Source organism: Lepisosteus oculatus, chromosome 7 (assembly GCF_040954835.1).
Source record: "Lepisosteus oculatus isolate fLepOcu1 chromosome 7, fLepOcu1.hap2, whole genome shotgun sequence".
NCBI lineage: Eukaryota > Metazoa > Chordata > Actinopteri > Semionotiformes > Lepisosteidae > Lepisosteus > Lepisosteus oculatus.
The window spans coordinates 38,161,485-38,179,139 of record NC_090702.1 but is presented as its reverse complement, the minus strand read 5'-3'; the positions used below and the strand labels follow the sequence as shown (position 1 = coordinate 38,179,139).

General features: G+C 33.5%; 1 protein-coding gene across 10 annotated transcripts in view; it reads left to right on the top strand.

The window, feature by feature from the left end:
• Window positions 1-17,655, top strand: part of cadps2 (Ca++-dependent secretion activator 2) — a 275,041-nt gene that overhangs the window by 156,771 nt on the left and 100,615 nt on the right. For all 10 annotated transcript variants that reach the window (XM_069192478.1, XM_069192475.1, XM_069192474.1 and 7 more), the window contains 3 exons: window positions 7,587-7,653; window positions 7,960-8,068; window positions 11,890-12,099. In XM_069192478.1, the coding sequence (XP_069048579.1) occupies window positions 7,587-7,653; window positions 7,960-8,068; window positions 11,890-12,099 (386 nt within the window). The remainder of the gene's footprint in view (window positions 1-7,586; window positions 7,654-7,959; window positions 8,069-11,889; window positions 12,100-17,655) is intronic.

Here is a 17,655-nt window from a genome sequence, read left to right as displayed (position 1 = left end):
TAGCACTAGACACCATAGTTAACACTCCTACTCTTAGGAACAGTGCCGTGGGATCTTTAATGACCTAGTAGGACCGTGGTTTAGTATCTCATAAACACTGTAGGACTGTGCCTTCTACAACACAGGTGTCCTGTTCACCTGTTCACTATCCTGATTCATTGATTTTAGAAATTGTGTCACCTTCTGATCCACCAGCAGCACTTATTTTCCATGGAGGTCTTCCACCTCAGTATCAAACAAGTCCTGTCTTTCTTGGTTTTTGAGCTCTGATGTGATCAACTGAGAAGGTGGGAATTCATACATACCCCCTAATTTATGTATACTGTATGACTAATAGTAGTCTATATCTTATTTACTATCCCTGTAAATGAAACAAAGCTATTTTGCACATTTAGTGATGATTTCACCATCCTTTTCCTTTAAAGTAGGCAGGGTATAGGCTACAACAACATGTCTATTTGTATAAAACATGTATAAAATTGTGTTTTCTATTCGCTGGAAGTAGAATCTGACTTATTTAAAAATATTTGTGTTTACATTTTGTTATAAAATATCTTGTTTTGACTCAGTTTGTCACATATCACTTCCCAAGAAGGAAAAGATTTTTGCACAACAAATTAGACAAAGAGTGGTCCTATGACTAATAAAATAGATTTGCTCTTTTTCAGGAACTTAGTTTGTTGTCTGATAAGTTTTAAACTTTGTTTTGTTCTTTTTTTATTTAGTTGTGCACAGTGGTTACGTACCTGAATTCATAAGTAGGGGGTTGTGGGTTCAGGTCCCAGCTATGGACTTACCGTTGTACCTTGAGTGGGGTACATTACCCAGATTATTCCAGTCCCCCCCCACTGTACATTATAAATGGGAAGTAGCACTGTTGGAGTATTACCCTGGTGATAAACTAGAGACCAGTCCAGGGGGAAGTCATGTGCTCTCTAAACGCTTCACACCTAGAAACCAGGATAAGCTCTAGCCTGATGATCCATTGTGTCCATTTTGAATGGAATTTCCAACTGTAACTAGTATTACAAAAAAACAGAGCATGCAGTCAGATAGATTTACAGACAACTTTCTAATGGTTTGGTCAAGCTTTCTAAATGTTTAGAAAAACATAACCTTTGACCCTCAGGGATTTCCAAGAGATGTTTTAGGTGTTTTTGAGAACCTTTCAAAACCTTTCAACCCATTTATTGATTAAGAGGAATTTTAGTCAGTTAAGGAAACTTTGTCATCTTTTTTCTTCCTATAATGTACAATGTTTTGTCACAACCACCATGTATCTGGATTAGGATCTCAAATTAGGATCAGAGGATTCCTCTTTACCTTTATTTAGCAGTGGTAAAGTGTGTCCTACTGTATACATTTTATAGAAAATAATTTTCATGCAACAGCGTGAAAGCGAGGGCTTCCTATCCATCAGGATTACATTATTAGAATTGGGAGAAATACTGCATTAAAAGACTGAAACAGATGCAATTAAGTGTTGGTAAATGTAAAGTAATAATAAGTATTTGACTAATGATTTCATTCTTCTAATATCAGGGTATGGAGCCGACAGGTTGCATTGTCAACTTTTACTGCCTGTAAAAAAGTTATTGAGCATTATTAAGTTTATATTTCCATATACTCTTTGTCATCTTGATCTCAGAGTATCAAAAAAATATTTCAAATGGCTGGTACATACTGGATCTGGTTCTAAAACAAATAACTTGATTTCTTTATTTAAGAATTGTTCTATATTTTCTTGCTGCAGTGTTTGAGATTAGTCTTTAGATGTATGTTTACTGAATCTTTATAATCGCCAAGTGACTAGAGTTCTTCTTGTTTTATTTGTGCTACACATTATAATACATTCAATCCAAACCTTTCTAATCCAACATCTGGTAAGACTATGCACATGAAGGAATTACTGGTACTGCATTCCCTGTGATCAAGCTTAAGATGTCCTTGTAGTTTAGCATGAGTTGCCAGAACTAAAAGGCAACTGAAGACTGGAATAAGTGAAATGATACTATCCATAGAATGGAGACGAATTCTCCTTTTACAAGATATTATAAATACAAATATCACACTGTTGCTATGCTTTATAGGTATTGAACACATTTGCCTACCACATAGTGGTAATATTGATCTGTTGTTACTCAAAAGGGAAGCATGTTAAAAGCGTTATCGAATAGTGTTTCCTGGTGTCTTAAATGATGAATTAGACTTATGACCTTTTCTGCTCTAATGTTATTTTAGAGAGTCCTTTTCCATGTACATATTCTTGGAATGGATGTGTTTACTAGTAATTCTACAATTATAATTTTTTACAATGTTATTTTCTCATTGCATGATTATTAACATAAATTATTTATTATTGTTTAACAATTGTTTTCTTTATTGTGTTTCATTTTAAATACTTCCCTGGACAAACAACATTAAATCTTAAATGTGTGGTGTGATTAGTCTAGGAGTCAATTGATCAGCCTATTTAATATATTTTGTGTAGAATTCGGAGGGCTGTACTATTTTAAAGTAGATGAATGATGATTGAATCTTATTAAGCTAATTAAGTCAAATTAGGCCTATATATTTGTATAATGTTTTAATAAACATTCATACCTGTAACAGCTGAATACAATTCATTTGTATCTGATTATAATTAAAGTGAAAAATGTGATTTATTATGTGGGAATTATGTCTTTATTGACTATTTGATTAATTGTAATTGTAATAGGTTCTCTTTTTAAACCACTGATAACATATACTTTACATGTTCAATGATATCTGTGTGCTGAAACAACTTTAAAAATACATCAGAAAGTTTTTTTATTGTTTAATTAAGTGCGTGCTACTCATTTGTAGTAAATTAGCAAATTATGGGCCACCATTTTTTTTCGATGTAATTAATTTTTTTTTGCCGGGACTTAATCTCCTAAACTTAATCAAAAATACATGCTCATCAAATTACAAACAAGTTGTTCATGGTAGATTTCCATTGGCACAAGAAGCATCTGGCAAAGATGGGTTTAAAATAGTGACAGTCAGGTATCTCCAAGCTTTTGTTTAAACCAGACCTCCATGTATTAAGACAAAACAAATATTTTTTGCAGTGGTTATATACTGTACAAATATTCCCTGTACTTCAGAAGATTGTGAATGAATCATTAGCAATGGACTATTTTCTGTAGAAGATCTAAATCTGTTATTTAAGTGTCAAAGACTTTTTCTTTATTCGGGAATCATAAATTTATAATCAATGTTTTTCTTTGTGTGGTATGCAGAATTACCATTACTTTATAGGCAAATATACAATATTAGAGTATAACTGATTAAAATGCATCAGGATAATGGAAACTGAATATCATACTGAAATGGACCAATGCTTCAGTACGCCAGTAGCAGGATACATTATGTGTAAGGATCATTTTCCACAGATCTAATTTTTTTGCACGATGGTTTTCTGTAAGTTCAGACATTTTCAAAATTCCAATGATTTTTTTCAAATAATCCTAAATTCTAAAAAATGCTAAAACAAAATATTGCTTCATCTTTGGTCTAGTACACCATTGTTGTATATTATCAATGTCCTGTTTATACAAAGGCAAGAATACTGTGATCTACCTGTTCCTTTCCCTAGCCAACAGTTCAGAACCACATATTGTTGTTGCCTTTCACAGAATACACTGATAAAATTATGCCTTGAAACATTCTTAAAGGCACTTTTATCAGTTTCTTATAAATCTTTATGAATATGTTCTATGTTATATATGAAGCACTCTTTTTGCATGAAGTTATATATTTCCATCATTTAAAGTTGTTTTTAAGAGAAAAGTGACTGCTTAAAGACTCACAATCCTGTCTGTATGTACTGTATTTACAAGTTCTCTCGAATTGCGATATTTTTTATGATTTAAGCAAATATCCACAAGAGGGCACTGTTGATGTTTTTGAAATAAATGACGAGTGCCGCAAGTCTTTTAGAAGCTTCTGTTACCCTTTGTGTTTCTTTATCTAATGATAAAATTAAATAAGTGATCAAATTAAGATGAACGTATGTTTTGAAATTGTGTTTTATTACAAAACTATATACATAATATAATTTTGCAGAGTGATTTTAAATTACTTTATAATTTCGATAAGTACATTTAAGTTTCCAATAATTTTGAGATGACAATTTCTTTGTCATCTAGGTATTCAGGTTATTTCAAGATCTCCACATCTTGACTACAAAAAAGGAAGTAATTTTCATTTATGAAATGAAAATTTTTGTGTTATAGATTCCAAGGAACCTCAAATTGAATACCTTCTTTCAAAATGAGAGACATTTCATATTATTTAATATTTTATATTATATACATTCATATAATATATATGTTACAAGTGAATTTATTGTTAATTTCAGTGGCATTTGTTGTTTTTTAAAGAAAATTTGAAAATATACAAATATCTTCAATAAACTAGAAAAAACAAATATAATTGTAAAGTGTTTCTTATGGGTTTTCTAGTTTTCTGTATTCATTTTAAGTATTCATATATTAGATTTAATCTTTTTACATATACTGTATATGTTGATTTACCTGTTCATAGGTTACCTGGCTTTAAATAAATAGTATTGCCTCACGCTATAAATATTTTCTCTCTTGAACTACCCAGAATTATTCATTTAAAAAAATGCAGTAAGAAACACTACAGAGCTATTTCTCATGTCTAATCCAGGGGATTTCTTTTTATTTTATGTCAAATTCCATCTGATATGATCATACTTATACTGAATGCAACATGACATACTCTACTCAGTAATATTAAAATGTTTCAATTACTTTTTTGTGATCAGGTTGTAAAGCACACGATTTTATTTATGCTGTGGTGATAACATTTATCACATTGCTCAGTGAAGAGTAGTATATGTTATACTATGCTATATTATAGCATACAGCATTTTAGTATGACCACATTTAATATTAACAGTATTCTTTGCTTCTTTCAAACCTCAAGTTAAATCAATCTAAAGTATATTAAGGTTTTTTATGCACTTTAAATTATATCTCCTGTTTTTCCTATTATTTTATTCCTCCGTTAAATGTATTCAGGAATTATGAGTACTTGTCTTTCTTTACATGAAGATCGTGCTAAAAGAGCAAGTTGGGTCTAGTTGAAAGGAGTGAATGTTTATACATCTTGTTTGTAGTCTTTCTTAAGCTTGCATTAATAGAATGTTCTTTCAGTTTTGTGATCCAATAGAAAACTATTTTTTAAAGTAAATTAAGGAATTTCAGTCATTTATAATCACCAGATTTGTAAAATGTTATTTTCTGGTTAGTGTTCCAATATATTTATATTTTTACTAAATGCAGGTAATCCAGATCTTAAATTTGTGAAGAATGACAGCTCATATAATGAGAGCACAGACTAATAAAGTACTGTATATATTAAAAACTCATTATTTTTCTTTAGATAATTTATGATGAGACATTGCATTTAGGTTGGTGATCTATCTGTTAAACATTGTTAATTATAAAAATCAAAAGTAGTTTGTCATCCTTTGCAATTAAAGTTTTAATTACAACTAAGTAAAAAGAATCAACTATATTTTGTGTCAACTAGCAATTTTCCTCTTCTCTGTAGTTTACACCTCAGCGATATCCACGATTGTTTTGTGTAGGCTTAGTGGAGGTGATGTGAAATGTAAAATTTTTAAAGATTTTTTGAACACATACAGTATGAATCCAACTAAAGGACAGAATTAGAAAGCTTCATTGTCCCACTGAAGAAAAACCTCTTTTGAGTCAATGTGAATATAGCTAATGCATTTTTATTTTGTCTGGAATGTTTCCATTTATTGAAGGTTGTCTCGTTATTTATTTATGTTCTTCTTAAAAAGAAAAATAAAATATAATTTTTCTTTCAGCAATGGGAGTTTTTGATGGCCTCCATCATACTGTTGTGTTGATTTGGTGGTCTTATCTTTTAAACGAAGACAAAAATGGCTTAATCTTGTGGATATTGAATGCAAGAAGGAATGTAGTCTGCAGAGGACTTCTATTATGCAGTGAGCACAGAATGTGCAGTGATGACTGCAAGTGCCTGTGGGCATTCTGTCTTATTGGTTCTCACATATAGTGCTGTGATGCCCACAGATAGCCTGTATTGTTGTCAGTTAAATGGGATCATGAGTGTCTGAAAGGTGTTTGAGAATGAACTGAAAATCATTTTCACAAGTGGATGATTACTTCTGCCACATGTTAACCGAACACGATCAGAATGGCCCAGATTTCTTAGACTGCATTAATTGCTCTTTCAACCTTGGCTGGGAGTTTTTCTTCAAGGGACCCCTTTCCAACTATAAAGAGTCTCACTATATATTGATTTTTTCCCCCCATATATTTTCCCATTGTTTGATTTGCAAGAATGGATGATTGATTATTCGAGCCTCAGATTTCTTCTATCACCTGATTTGGAAGATGGATTGAAATAAAAAGGAACTTTTGTGAGGGGGTCTTTTTTTCTTCTAACATAAGTAATAGTTTTAACAAAAACAATTCATTTCTGTATCTTTCAGCTGTTCATTTAGTAGAATCCAGGTAAATGTGGAATTAATCTATGAGCTTTTAGCTTCTTAATGTGTATTAATATGTTTGCAACGTAATATTTACTTTTATATTTGAACCTTATAACTGCAGCATAAGGTAAAATGGGTACTGTTCTTACTAAGTATTGTCACTGGGTTTCATTTTTGATGATTTCCCAGACAAAACCTTATTTTTACATTAATCATTTTTTTATGTAGTTTGGTAAGAGGTTAAACATGGTTTTCATTCTATCCTTGTTTTTTTAAATCCCAGAAAACAAAGACATCAGTTACATAGCTATCAAAATCTGGTCATGTACTCCACTATTTATTTCACTAGTACATGCATTTTACTGTGTACACAACCTGTTAACCAGGGAGGCATTAATCTCTTGGAAATCTCACCTAATTTGGGTGAGCACTAGGGAAAGGATTTCAACAGTTGGATTAGTTTACTGTGTTTATAGTGGTTTGTAAATCCTTATGACATAAGGCTCTTCACTGTGTTAAATCCTGGCTTCTTTTATATGGTACTAATTTCTTTGTTACCTAATCCTATGTAACACCAGAAGCTTGCCGAGTTAAACAGTTTGTCTTTAAAGAGAGAGCCACAGTTAAACTTTTGTCCGGATTGTGGTCCTTCTCTCCACTCTATTATTAGAGTAGAAAATCAACATTAAATTAATTTTAAATATATCACTTTATTCCTGTTACAGTGTTCAGTGATTATCTCACATATAAACACTCGATACCTTTGTATTTTAACTAAGCTCAGATTCTCAGTTTATATACTGTATATCAAAGCATAAGTAATGTAGTTACTGGATACACACCAGAAAAAGAAAATTATTTTAACCTAAAACATTCAAGAGTTATTTAATATATACTATTTAAATAGTATTTAATATTATTTAATATATACTGGACGTTTTGGCTTTATTTTTGGACATCATGAAACACTCAATCACACATACAAGGTATTTTATTTTTCAGCAAAAGTATTAATTTTCCTTTCCCTTTTTTTAAAAACAAGGTATCTGTATGCCCTCGGGCAGAAGGTCTGGAAACGCTGGAAAAGGAGGTATTTTGTACTTGTCCAGGTAAGCAGGAGACTTAAGTTATTTATTCTTCTTAATAAACGTGTTTATTTTTCCTGACCATGAAGATAAGACATTTATTCTAAGAATAGACATGTTTTGAAACAGTGCTGTGCCAGGAGTATTAGGATTTGGGTTGTATTTTATTTTTGTTGTGAACACTCAAGTTAAATTATTCATCCTGGCACTTTATCTTTTTCAGAGACCTTTTAAATTTATTTTTCAATAGTGCATGTATTTGGTAATGAAATACAAGATAACCACATGTGTTAGTATTATTTAAGCTGCAGTTTTCCTTGTCTGTTTCAGGTTAGCCAGTACACTTTTGCCATGTGCAGTTACAGAGAGAAGAAATCGGAACCTCAGGAATTAATGCAACTTGAAGGATATACTGTTGACTATACTGACCCTCAGCCAGGTCATTGATTTTTTTTTGGCATTTAACTTTTCAGTTACACCCAATTACTTTTCAGTTACTTGGTATTTTTCAGATGTCTTCTAGGTGATTAGCCTTCTGCATGTCAACACAATCTATTTATTAATCCACCTTTCAATGATTATATAAATTATTCTAGTCTTAGTTCCATAGCCAGATGTTGAAATTCATTTACTTACCTGGAATTAGATTATTTTTCTATATTATTTCTCTTTGTATTATCTTTTACAAACAAATCTTTCACATTTTTGCATGCATGTGAGTTAATAACATTGCCAAGCAAGCAGTCTTTCAATATTTACTGTATATACCTTTTAAGTCACACATAACCCTATGTAGACTCAATTCCAGAAAACACGAGGGTCACATTTATTTACCCCTCTAAGTATTCCCTTCAATAAAATCCAACAAAAACAAATCTACAATAACATTATGTACTTTGGAGATGTAGAAGAAGCCTTTGGAACTATTCAGAGGCCTGTGAAAGTTCCCAGAGGTAAAAAAGGGAGACACTCAGTAGTAGAACACAACATCATAGTTAAGGTAAGACAGCTCTGAGAAATGGTTACCAACCTCAGTAAAATAATCCACTAATCTACCATTTTGCACTGTAGTGTCCATTTTCAAAAAAAGCTAAGGCTGCTGGTATAGTAATATCCCTGCTTGGAAGAGGGCACAAGTACTGTATATCTTGCCACCACGGACTCTGAGACAAATGATCTGGGAAACAAACAGAAATGCAGAGGCAACAGCTAGAGATCACTGAAATGTTGAACACTTCTAAGATTTCTGAAATTTAAAACTTCTGAAATTTGTCTGTACCAATATGACATTCATTGTCAGGTTCCAAGGAAGCAGCTTTCTATGTGGGCAAACCACAAAAAGAGGTGGCTCACATTTGCCAAACACATTTGCCAAATATTTGTAACCAGGAGAATAATGGGAAACCTCTCAACATGAAAGGAAAGTGGCCGATTTATTAAATGAGTATTTTGCTCAGGTGTTCATGAAGGAAGTCAACATATCTTGGGTGTCCAAATGGTATCTTGCCAATTGTACTCATAAGCTGTTGCTGCACCTCACCAGTAGTCACACAAAACAGGGGTAGTACAGATGGACTTGAGAATTGCTAATGTATTGCTAATCTACAAAAAGTGTAGAAAACTGAAACAATTATAGACAAATATGACTCAGTTATATGACATAAGATTTCATGAACAAAATTAGACATATGGAGTATAACAAAATGGAAATAGGATCCTCGGAGGCAGTCAACATGGGTTTAGAAAAGGTGTGTCTAGCTTAATCTGTTAATTATTTGAACGATAACAACAAAAATGGACACACAAAGAGTATACAATATGATGTATTTATATTTTCAAAAGGCTTTTAATGAAGCTCCTCAAAGGATTAATTCTCAAATTACAGGCTGTTCATTTTGGGGTAAATATGTGTTTGGATTGAGAATTGGTTAATAGATAAGGATGAGAAGGCTCAAACTGAGGTGATATACAGTAAATAGTGGATTACCACAAGAAAATGTACTAGAACCACTCTTCTTCTTAATTTATATAAATCATCTAGATTGTGGTATAGTTAATAAATTTGCAGACAATACGACAATAGGGTGATTTACAAACACTGTAGAAGCTGAAAGGAAATTTAAAAGATTTGGATAAAAGACTACACATACTGTACAACTAGCAGGTGACATTTAATGTGGAGATTTGCAGAGTATTACATGCAGGGAGCAAAGAAATATGTACTTTTAAATATAAAATCAGAAATGCAGAACTTGAAGAGAGTCATTATGACAAAGTTTTATGTTAGCACATCATTTCGATCTTCCCCAGAATATGGGGAAGCAATAAAAAGGCAACAATGTTACAATACCTACTGTATAGTTAAAACAACATAACTTAACAAAGGATGTTATGTAAAAGTTGTGTAATGCATTAGTAAAACCTCATTCAGAATATTGTGTATAATTATGATGTTTATAAAAGACGGCTATCCTGGAATCCATCCAGAGTATTCCGGGGCATAAAAGGAATGTTATACATTAGAAGGCTTAAAGAATAGATCTTTTTTTTTAGTTTTGATCAGAGAAGACTACTAGGAGACCTCATCCTAGTATTCAAATTCCTCAAACAGATTACAAAATCAACTCGGAATAAAGAGTGAGATTAAAACCAGAAAAAAAGAAATGTAAACTATGTGGAAGTGTATTAAAGATGTACACAGTAGGCATATTTTCCTCAAAGGGTTGTTGTACCATGTTGTACAAGCAGTTAACCCTGTTTCTTCAATAAACACCAGGACGAGATCCTTGGATCAATAAACTACTACCTCCTTTAAGTACTTGCTCTCATTCTTACTTATGTTCTGATGTACAGCAGAATGACCATTGGAACCATGTCTTATGGACAGGATGAAATGAGAATTAGTTTTCAGATATGCTCATCAGTGTTATGTTTGGTATCAAAAATGTAAAATGCATTTTGAGAATACACTCAATTTACATTTCATATGAAATATGGCTGGGGGGTTATTATGATTTAGTTTCTGAAAAGTCCTTGTTAGTTTAGAGGAAATCACGAAATCCAACATGTACCAGAACATTTTGGACAAATAGACATTCCAGCAAAGTCAATGATCCAAAGCACATATCCAGATCAATAAAGAAGTTAAAAGCATATCAAATAAATATTCTTTATTGGTCATCAGGAATATACAGACTTCATTCAAACAGAAAGACAGTTCACTAAGGAAAATCAAAGGGTCTAAAGGACATAGAGAAATTCTGCCTGGAGCAATGGTCAAAAATCCTTCTTTAGACATATTAGAACCCCACAGCACACTACAGGATGCGTCTTGTCAATTTAATTTACAAAATACTAACTACAGGGGTGAAACTAAATGTGATTTTTGTGTTTTCTGGACTTCGATTACTTATGACAAAGATGATTTTTCTGTGCAATGCTCTTTAATAGATTATTGAATTACATTTTTAGATTTTTAAGCAAAACTTTGTCCAATCTTTAAGTCTTTGTATTTTAAGACAAAAGATAAGATCAATTTATTGGTCATATATCATTTCTTGTATTAAGAATTTGTCTTTTCACATACCCCAACTTGAGACACCCAGACAGAGGGAGAAGCTTGGGGTCAGAGTGCAGGGCAAGCCATTTGTAAAGCGCCCCTGGAGCAGTTGGGGTTAAGGGCCTTGCTCAAGGGCCCAACAGAGTAGGATTCCTCTGTCAGCTGCAGGATACGAACTGGCAACCTTCCAGCCACAGATGCAGATGCTTAGCCAGAGCCACCACACCACCCCACCCCACCCCATATAATAAATTATTATAGATTTTTCCTATTTCTTCTGGCATATGAATAAATCTGAAGGGCAGTGTATATATATATAATAATTGCCTAATAACCTAGCTCTGTACTTAATGTATTCTTGTATGATCCACAAATTCTGGAGTGATTTCAGAAACACTTTATCACCTGCTTCCCATGCTTGTATAAGTGTAATAATCAATGGAGTGAGATGAAATAGAATTAAAGGATTCAAACAGAAGCTTCTGTCAGATAATGAATGAATGATTAAATTTAAATATCCAGCAAAACAGAAACATACACTCCAGCTGAGCCCTTGTACAGCCTTTACTTTTCTAAAATTAGTTACTAAGTACAAATCCAACTTTATTATGGAGGAATAGCACATTTTTCTAAGCATGAAGACTTGCTGTATGTGTCTCTTTATTTTTTACAGAAAGAATGTTTTCTTTTTCTGTTAACAGGTCTTACTGGTGGAAGAGCTTTTTTCAATGCAGTGAAAGAAGGTGACATGGTGGTTTTTGCCAGTGATGATGACCAAGACAGAGTCCTTTGGGTCCAGGCAATGTATCGAGCTACAGGCCAGTCCTACAAACCAGTCCCTCCGACACAGGCTCAGAGACAGAACTGCAAAGGCGGAAATCTACCAGTGGATGCACCTGTATCACTGCTAAGTATGCATTTACCTCAAATGGGTTTGTTGCCTACTTTTATTATTTGATTTGATTTTCATGGAAGATGTTGTATATTTTGGGGGGTGGCACGGTGGCAGAGTGGTTAGCACTGCTGCCTTGTAGGGCTGGGGCCTTGGCTTCAGTTCCTGCAGTGCAATCTGCGTGGAGTTTGTATGTCCGGCCTGTGTTCGCGTGGGTTTCCTCCAACAGACCAAAGACATACTGGTCCTGTCCAGGGTGTATCCTGCCTTGTGGCTTTTGAGGCTCCGGTGTACCCTTTGACCCTGTACTGAATAAAGCAAAGAGAAAATAGATGGATGTTTATTTGTTTTGAATTTACAATCTATTAGTTGTTTTACTTTTCCTAATAAGAAACTAACATTTCATTTATTTATAAATGGTACTATTTTGATAGATAAAAAATAATTTCATAGGCCTTCTAGTTTGTACTTTCTCAATTATATTTTTTGAAAGAATATTTCAATCACTTTTTCCACCCAAGTTAATGTAAATTATTTTTATTGATGACATATCATGAAAAATTAGAAATACGTTGAAAAATTAGCACAACGGGATTACAGGTTCACAATCTCAAATCCAGGTGTCCCTAACTTTGAAATTGTCCAAAATTCTGACATCTTTAAGAATATTCAGTTTGAAATAATGTGAATTGTAATCTTTATTTTACTGTTCAATCAAGTGTTAAGAATTTTATAATTTGTTAATATTGCAATAGTAGCTAATACAGTGTTAATATATTAAGACAATAGTGTTACAAATTGGGGGGTTACGAAACTGGTGAAACTCAGGAATTGTCCGAGTGGTTTAGTCAAGCCCCGACTTGTAAGTGATTTTTATACCCGGGCGGCTGGTACAGAGGCACATGAATTCTTTATTCTCTGGTACAGCTTTGTTGAGAGGAGTAATAATCCAGACACACTTGGCTAAAGCAAATATTTATTACAATAAATTATATAAGACACAAAACATATAACACACCAAGTTACATTATATAATTAAAAATGGGGCTGGAGAGATATTTAAAAACAATGACACAACACACAACAAAACATGTTACTTTATATACAGTATTTACAGACAAGCCATTTCAGAGCCCTAACGTTCTGGTCACCCAGAAATCCCCAGACTGCTACTAAGCACTAAACTCTTAACATGCCTACAGAGGCCACATAAGAGATGAGCTGCCTTCTGACTAAGTAAAGATGTAGCCTGCAGTTAAATCTCTCTCTCTCTGCACCCTAGATGCCACAAAATAAATGGGATCCTATATCCCTATTCATAAAAATACACCCTAAGCAGGTAGACTTTTCTAACTGAGTTACCAGGAAACCCAAGTTCCCTAAAAACACAGAATACCATGCTCTCTCTAACAAGGTTCAAATACTTGACTCCAGTCAGGTTTTGTTTGGATGATCATGAAGTACAGTAATAGCTCTCGTCTGGCGTAAGCTTGTAGTCCCAACTGCTCTGGACTCCTCTCTCCTCTCCTTGCTCTCCTTGCTTCTTTCTCCTGCTTCTCTTCTCTACCCTGTGCTCTTAAGGTGAACCTATACTGTGTCTTTCTGCCCTGCTCCTTTGCAATCATTAATCCACAATTTGCCTAGGCATACCAAGATAAACTTTACTATTGTTTCTGCTCAAGGGATCCCACCAGACCTCAGAAAACATCCCCTCTGCTTAGTTAGAAGTGTTTACTCTTCTCAGTGTCACAAACATTATCTAAAAGCTAAGAGACACGTCTTGAGTCACCCAAAGCTGTGACAATATTTTATGTAGAACAATATTTAACATTTTGAAATTGTAAATCAAATGACAATTCTAAATCAATTGTAAGTCAGCTTAGATGAAGACATCAACAAAGTCATCCCAGCCACCCAACACGGATTCCCCCAGCACTGTTTTCACATAATGCATAAAAAAGCGACCTGAAAGTGGAAATTTCACTACAGTGCGGTTGATCCCTGAAATGGCTTCTAAAAATCTAGTTGTATTTCTCATGTCTTTTCTCTCCATTCCAGGCAGCATTGCGACACTCCTTGCGTCCCAATCCATACTTTAAACTGTTAATTGTTTGTTGTTTTTACGATTTGTTGCTTGTCGTTCCTGTATTTTGTCTATCATAACTATTTAATAAATGTGAAAGTATTAAATAGTTATGATATTGAAAGTTAATAAATAGGAAAGCGATGACTTCAATGGAGAAAATTACAGTTTTAGATAGACTGCAGACTAGGTCATCTGCAGTTTTCTCAAAGTCACTGAGCAGATAAATGAGTAAGTGATGATTAAATGACTGAGTGCGTTTATTACTGATTTATCTTTACAATTAAGTAACCGATATACTCTTATATCCTCATATTCATATTCCTCATATTCATTTATTTTTATTGAACTTTTTAATGCCATTATATTAACAATGTAAAAAAATGCCAGATTTATAGTGCTAACAGGGAATTTTTCACAACCTCATTCCTCTATCCCCAATTTTCCCATAAGATATTAGTTTCTTCCAGCACAGTTGGAGGGGAGACATACTGTAATTTCAAAATCAGACAAAACTACAGTATAATTTGCTTCCTGCTGCTCAGTTAACCAAAGACAAGTCAAGTGATCTATGTTACTGCTATTCACTGCACTGTGATTGAATTCACAGTAATATCTAAGCAACCTACAGATACAGTCACCTCCTACAGTGGTAAGAGGAATCATAATGCATTATCCATTATAAAGAAAGTGAAATCTTTGCAAAAACTAGAAAGAAATGTTGCATAAACTCAACAACTATAGGGGGTTAGCACCTATATACAGCATTAAGTAACAGTAGGAAGAAATTATATTTTTGTTTGCAAATAGCAACAATTTTTTTTTTTCAGGTAATATACTGTACGTTATTTGATATTCTTTATTTTATGCATATATATTGTTTTATAAGACAAATTAGTTCTGGACCCTGAGATGAATTTTAAACAACTGAGTTTATTGCATGCAAGGAACAATAAGATGAAAGAATTGTTCAGAGATATAGGTACAGTACAAAGATCCAGTTTATATAGCAAACTTCAGCCGTTCTGACGCAAATTGTTACTACGGTAATGGTTGGAGGTCACCTGTGTTCGGACATTCTCCAGATCTTGAACACTTTGAATGGCTGGTCTCCTCTTCCCATGGTTAGGGAGTCTCTAGCTCACACTTGGAATTTCTTATCAGTTCATTCCTGTCCCTGCCATAACTCAAAAGTGCTTAAGCATGGAATGTATTGTACCAAAAGAAGTCTTTGTGCAGAAAGAAATCAGTTAACCCCTTTTGCATATCTTACCTGTATATCTTTCTTCAGTATTTATAAAATAGATATTTTTTTTTTCTGGCATCTGGCGTAATTTCTAAATTAAACATTACTGTTAGCTGAAAATTACACAGACAAATGCATGTTAAAACATTATTGCTCCAAATTTAAAAAATATTTTTCTAATGAAATTGGCAAAGAACAAATTTGGTCATTGATAAAACATTCTCATGATTTGCTTTTGAGTACAAATCAGGCATATTTAGGATTGAACTAATGTATCTACAAGTACTCATTACTGCTAATACAGAAAATGGTCGGGAATTTCTCATCTACCATGATGTTACAATATGTTACAATTCTGTGCATGTTGTGAAACCAACCACTGTTTTTATCTGACAAAGCCTGCCTTTATCTAAAAAATAAATAGAGAACAATGTCATAGATTAGCTCAACCAGCCTTGGTATGAGGATTATAAAGACAAGTGGTAAATTATGGCTGTGGCATGTACTATATCAGATAATTTCTCCAGCAAAGAATTCTCATGCAATCAGCAGATATTTTAGTTAATATAGCAATATTGTAGATTCCAGTGTTTTTTCATTTAGTGGAGTTGTGTTACAAATAAGAACCTCACTAGCAGAATAAAATCCAGGCTCTATTTGGTAGAATAACTGAAAAAATATTTGGGGCTGGGATTACAATGTCTTTAAAATTTGACTTTCTCTTTTACCTATATCCGACACCAATTTGTACTGTGAAATCAATTTATGCAGTGAAATTAGTATCACATACTCAGACCAGGAAAGGCTATACTGATCCAAATTGTCATACTTGTAGTCAAACTCAAAGAAACATGAACAGCAGATACACAGTGAAAAGGACAGTAAAAACAGAACAGATGCTCTAATTTTGGAGAAACATACAGAAATCTTTGATGTGTCATAGGGGAGCAGAAAGGCTATCATTGCAGCACTTTACACATTATTTTCTATGAAAACCTGCAGATGAGCAGCCTTATGATCAGGCAGCTCTGTCAAAAAGCTTCTCCTCACCACTGCCTTCAGTGGTGCAAAGATCATCCAAGTTGTTACTTTGATTTGGTGAATAGTGTGAAACAGTTACACTACATGTTTCAATCAGATGGTAGAGTATGACTGTGGACTCACAAAGTGTGATGATGAAATGTTTGGTATTATCAGGTGTTTGTGTTTTTGATCATGTGTTAGTTTATTACATAGTTTTAATGGAATTTAGTGTCTGCTGGATATTCATTACAGTACGCATTTGCTTTGAGAAAGTACACTCATTTTATTTGTATGCATTTTAAATCTAAATCTACTTTGAACAAACTGCAGTATGTCTAAAATTCAGCAGCCAGAATCCTGACCAGGTCTAGTCCAAATGATCACATTACTCCTAACCTGGAGTCCTTGCACTGGCTTCTGGTCAAATTCCGTGTAGACCTTAAAATTCTCATGCTCACCTACTGTATAAGGCTCTGCGTGGCTTGGCACCTCAGTACCTGTCTGAACTATTATCGCCCTACTCCCCACCTCACAACCTTCGCTCTTCTAATTCTGGTCTCCTTACTGTCCCCCAAGCATGTATACATTGTATGGGTGACAGGCCCTTCTCCTGTTATATCCCCAAGCTCTGGAACTCTCTCCCCAAGGATATCGCCTTCTCTGAACTCTTTCAAATCCAGACTCAAAACCCTCTTCTTTAGAAAAGCCTTTACTTAACTGGTTCCATTCTTCACCCCTCTGCTTTTCTTAGTACCACAATCCACAGTCTCCTCTGTATATTATAATTGTGTTTTATCTTGTGTATTCTTTTTATTTATTGTTGTTGTCATTCTGTATGATGCTTTGGTCAAGCCACCTTTAAAGGCGCTATATAAAATAAGGTTTATTATTATTATTATTATTATTATTATTATTATTATTATTATTATTATTATACTATAAGACTTCAGATAATTAAAGCTAGAGGACTAGAGGAACTGTTTGCTTGTTAATTTGCCTTTTGTATGTTGTTTTGATATTTATTATTTGTGTTGTAATTACAAACCCTTAAATTAACAAAATGTAGTGCATGTTATGATAATATTACATGTGTACAACGAAATGGTTTAATACTTAAATACTTTAGATACTAGTGTGATATCTCTGAGGCAAATGCACCAGAGACTATAAGTCTGTTCTCTTCTTTAAAGATCATTATGTGAAATTCCTGTGAGAATTATTGT